Here is a 4,480-nt window from a genome sequence, read left to right as displayed (position 1 = left end):
ACTCTCTAAAGAGGATCCTAGAAGCAGATGAAAATGTATTGGGAACCTGTGATGCCTTCAATTTCTTATCTATTAATTCTAGGAACACTTTTACCAATATATTCTAAGCAGAACAATCTCTGTTTTGACTTAACAATAAATAAAGCTGATCGAAAATATCGTAGGTATCGAATTGTACCCAGAAAGTACCGGATATTTTCACCAAGAAACCAATTGTCTAAAATTAATTCACATCTCGCGCCAAGAAGAATGAAGTTTTTAAGAAAATGGACATTTTAGGGTTTATTTTACTATAGTATTTATGGTATTTTTATAAAAGGAATACCTTTTCAATAAGGTTTTACCGAATTCTGATTAATTTTTGTACAACAAAGTTCATAATTTTAATATATAGTATTAGGAGCGAAACATTTATTTTGGATAACTATTTTATTTCAATCTTTCGAACCTTTTTCTTATTTTTTTTCTTTTTGCTTACTTTGAATTTATGAACATATTTGAACTAATATTTTAAATATTAGTTTTAAGAATAATAAGCCAATATCTTTATTAAAACAAAATATTAAATGTTTTTTTAAAGTAGTGTTGGTAACATTTTCACAAAAAAAAGTTATAGTAATTCCATTTGAAGTGAACTCAAAACTGAGATGTTAAAACTGTAATTCGAGTAATTAAGTTTCAATTTTATTCCTTGGGACAAACTGCAATAAAAACAAAAGTATAAAAAATGTAAAGTCAAACAATATCATTCATTATGTGCTCACAATCTTCGGCATCCCAGCCAGGCTCAATGTCCAATTGTTTATTACGCTCTTTGAGCCAGGTGAAGAGCGGGGCAAAGTATTCTAATACGCCGCGTCCACTCAGTTTCCGTTCGCCTGTGGCTATTTCCATTATGTCACGCCAATGTTTTGTCGAGCCAAATTCCATCATGTCCTTTATCATTTTACCAGCCGCCTTGCTGTCATAGAAATCACAATTGTGTAGAGGAAATTTGGGATCTCCTGGCTTGTATTGTCCACTGGCCAGACAGAATGAACGATAGAACTGAAAACCAAGAATTTCCGCTAAAAATTTTCTGCAAGTAAAAGAGAGATGAAAATTTGAACAATTCACACAAAAACCAAAGATTAAAAAATTCTAATTAACTTGGTATTCGAAGTTTCGGGATTGAGACCACGATAGAATTTGAAATCAGGATCAAAATCTTTGGCCGTACGCCACAGTGGGGCTTGGACGCCGGCATATTTATCTTGAAGATTCCAGTAGGCACAATTGTAGTCCTTCACAACAATGCGTCCGTCCATGACATCGACGAGGAACTTGTCATTGATAAAGTACTGAGGAACAGCTAGCAGAGTGTGGACACCCATGCGGAAGAGACGATTTAGGGATTGCTCTTCGGTAAGGCTTTCGTTGAGCAGAATATGCAGACGATGCAAATGTCTTGGTGTGCCCGAGGCAAGGACAGCTGTTTCAGCCAAAGCATTACCAAATCCTGGACAAGGTTCCGAGTCCAGACCAAATGGCAGATTTCGTTTATAAAGATTATATTGCAATTCGCACATAACACCATGGACTTGCATCATCTTCTTGTAGTCCAATTTCGGGCAATATCTCAAGGCAACATCAGGTGGAAAATAGTAAACTTGTGGCTTACAATCAGGACCGCCTTCATCGTCGTTCATGCGTCGAGCATACCGATCATAGAAGCCGCTGAAAAAGTGCCAGAAAATTGAGAAATATTCCCAATGGACTTAAGAGATTTAACCTACTCGGACATATGATTGAGACCCAAAGATTCGAAGAATTCAGTTGCCTTTTTATTGATTTTTACGGGAGTCACAAGAACCTCTTCAAGTCGTCTTACCACCGATGGCAATTGATGCTCTTTGCTTGGATGTGGTGTTTGGAAAAATTGATGGGAATACCAATCCTGTGATAAGATTTGATCCATTATTGGCGCCGATATGGCACCATCATTTTTCATATCCGCCTTGGGATAGGCACGCTGCACTTCGTGTCGCAAATAGCCATGAAGTTCCCTATACAGTGGCATTATCTCCCACACCACTGCCTCCAGTTCGGCCTGGAAGTTCTCTGTATCGTAGTACAAATACCAAGTACGAGATGGTGTAACGTGCCCATTATACGTGGCTGCAATACGCAGCAATCGCACATAGTCTATGAACGTGTTCTTGGCCGTTATTTTGTCATTGATTGTCCGACGCCAGTTAACCCAGTTCTCCAATAAATCTTTATAGTTTTTCGTTCTCATATTCATGTTCATAATCTGTGGATACATGGCCAAGGGCTTACGAGCTGAGCAATCTTCTCCTGGACAAACCAAAGGACCATTTACAAAATTATGCATAGTTCTTAGCAAATCCTTGGCCTGTTCGTAATCTGCAGGACGTAGTCCTTGCAGTTGCAACTTGGACAAACGTTGAACCCTGCGACGCATTAAAGGATCTGAGAGTTGCTCCACTGGCACCACGCTGAGATTGGCGGCCACCTCATAGAGCAAACGATAGGTTTCCATTTCCACCTCCAATTTACTAGGTGCCTGGCCACCAAGCGGCGATTTTCCCTTTAATGTTAGTTGAAGAAAAATCCGTCGCTTCATATCGTATATTGAACGTATTCGTTGGGTGGCTCGATCTAAAATCCGTTGAGTTTTCGCTTCATAGTTTAGCGTATGATTTCCAGCGGTGGAGGCATTGATAATATTAGCCAAACCCAACAGAATTGGCAGCAAAAGAAGCCAACCCTGTAACCACATTGTGACCTCGGCTTAACTTCCGTTCAAGGTTTGATTATTCCCACTGGGTCACGATCTTATCGCTGACTATTTATTACGTTTTTAGTTCTATACTAAAATTCTTTTTAATCCGCTTGTTCCGAATGTAACAGAATCTCAAACTAAACTGAGCAATTAAAAGTCAAATGAATAAAATATTAAGCCTATCGAGCAGCTTCTTATCAGCGAATTCAAAGAGAGAGTGATTCATAAGTGTGCCGGGAGAGAGGATGTTGGGAACGAGCCCCTAGAAGTGAACTACTTTGTATTCTCTTGATAAAATTTTGTATTTATTTTGGGCAAAAATTGTGCAACTTTTGGGAAAATAAAACATACTCTTTACAGACGAATATAGATTAGAAATAGAGTTAGTTGATAAGCCATGCAAAATTCATATATGTATACGCTTTAATTTATTCTTTAGTCTTATTGCCTTTGTACTAAAAATTAAGAAACCCCTTGATGCCATTTAAAGTCAAGGATGTGTAAATGAATACTAAAGATCGGAATTTCATAGTTACAACTCGACTGATTGCGCCTTAATATTAACAGTTTGGTTCTCCAATATATTATTATAGTTCTAGTCATATTATTAAATTTATTAACTTATTTCAGCATTAGCTAGAGCTAACTAGAGTTCTTCAGATAAAAGTACCATCTTTAAGTTGCTTTTCATATCCGATATCCAAACTCCAGAAACGGCAACTAAAAGAACCTACGATTATGATAGTACGATTTCTTTCAAATTTTTTGACTTTGATTCCAAACTCGTAGAAAGTATAAAACAGATATATGTATAAGGTAAACCTAATTAATGTTACTTACAGCTGTATCTATGGATAGAAATTTTAAAAACGTAAATTTTAGGATTTAACCAGCACAATAATAAATATTATTATTACCTAAATTATACATATTCAATTATATTTTATTGGAAAAACTGAAGAAAGAACACTTTTAAAAATTAACTAATTAAATAGCTTGAAAATTGACCCTGAGCTGGCTATCAATTTATCACAAATATATTTGATATCTAAAATAAAAATATTTAATTAATATTTAAGTTTAATGGTTTTCGTCTAAAAGGAAGTCTTGCAAAGCTTTTCATGAACAAACGAAAGGAAATCAAAAATGCATTTTCCAAACCATTTTTTTTACACAATTGGAAATTCAAATCACTAAAGTTAGCTCGTTTTGACTCACTTAGTCTTGCATCTCATTAAAACATCCAAAATGGCATACAAATGGTTTGTTTTTTTAATTTGTTTATATTCTGAATGGATGTAATATGTGACTTTATTTAACCAAGGTTCTTAAGAAGTAAAATGGAGAAAACATGTTTCCAAAAAACTGCAATATGCGGATATCGTGAATTATCATACGTAAAAAATGGTCATTGTTCTAATAGTCAATATACAAAATAATACAAAATTGTTCGCTACAGTTTTCATGAATCGCCGATTAGAGCAAGGACATTTCAAAAGAACCTTACAATGTTCTCAAAGAAAATTCATCGGGCAGCTTTCGCATAGATAGGGAGGCAATTTGAACCGATTTGTTATTGGAACATACATAACTTTTTATGTATGTTCCAATTTCTCAACTAATTTCTAGTTTTATAATAGGACATCCAAATGGAATAAAATTTCATTCGAATATTATGCATACGCCATGTTGGCT

General features: G+C 35.4%; 1 protein-coding gene across 1 annotated transcript; it reads right to left on the bottom strand.

Moving 5' to 3' along the window:
- Positions 1-545: 545 nt before the first annotated feature.
- On the bottom strand, positions 546-2,885 carry LOC6638145 (angiotensin-converting enzyme). The gene is made up of 4 exons (XM_002061380.3): positions 1,776-2,885; positions 1,150-1,716; positions 765-1,078; positions 546-701 (listed from the first exon to the last, which is right to left on the bottom strand). The coding sequence occupies exons 1-4, from the start codon at positions 2,780-2,782 to the stop codon at positions 685-687; spliced, it is 1,905 nt and encodes a 634-aa protein (XP_002061416.1). The 5' UTR covers positions 2,783-2,885; the 3' UTR covers positions 546-684.
- Between the last annotated feature and the right edge of the window lie 1,595 nt (positions 2,886-4,480).

This window comes from Drosophila willistoni (genome assembly GCF_018902025.1).
Source record: "Drosophila willistoni isolate 14030-0811.24 chromosome 2L unlocalized genomic scaffold, UCI_dwil_1.1 Seg139, whole genome shotgun sequence".
NCBI lineage: Eukaryota > Metazoa > Arthropoda > Insecta > Diptera > Drosophilidae > Drosophila > Drosophila willistoni.
The sequence above is the reverse complement of the archived record's forward strand: the minus strand, read 5'-3'. Positions and strand labels throughout refer to the sequence as shown.

Excerpts from the sequence above, each read along its gene's own strand:
- LOC6638145 (XM_002061380.3), bottom strand. The coding sequence starts at position 2,782 with ATGTGGTTACAGGGTTGGCTTCTTTTGCTGCCAATTCTGTTGGGTTTG. Across the intron at positions 1,717-1,775 it reads GGTCTCAATCATATGTCCGA|CGGCTTCTATGATCGGTATG; the intron begins GTAGGTTAAATC and ends GCACTTTTTCAG. Across the intron at positions 1,079-1,149 it reads CCCGAAACTTCGAATACCAA|AAAATTTTTAGCGGAAATTC; the intron begins GTTAATTAGAAT and ends TTTTACTTGCAG.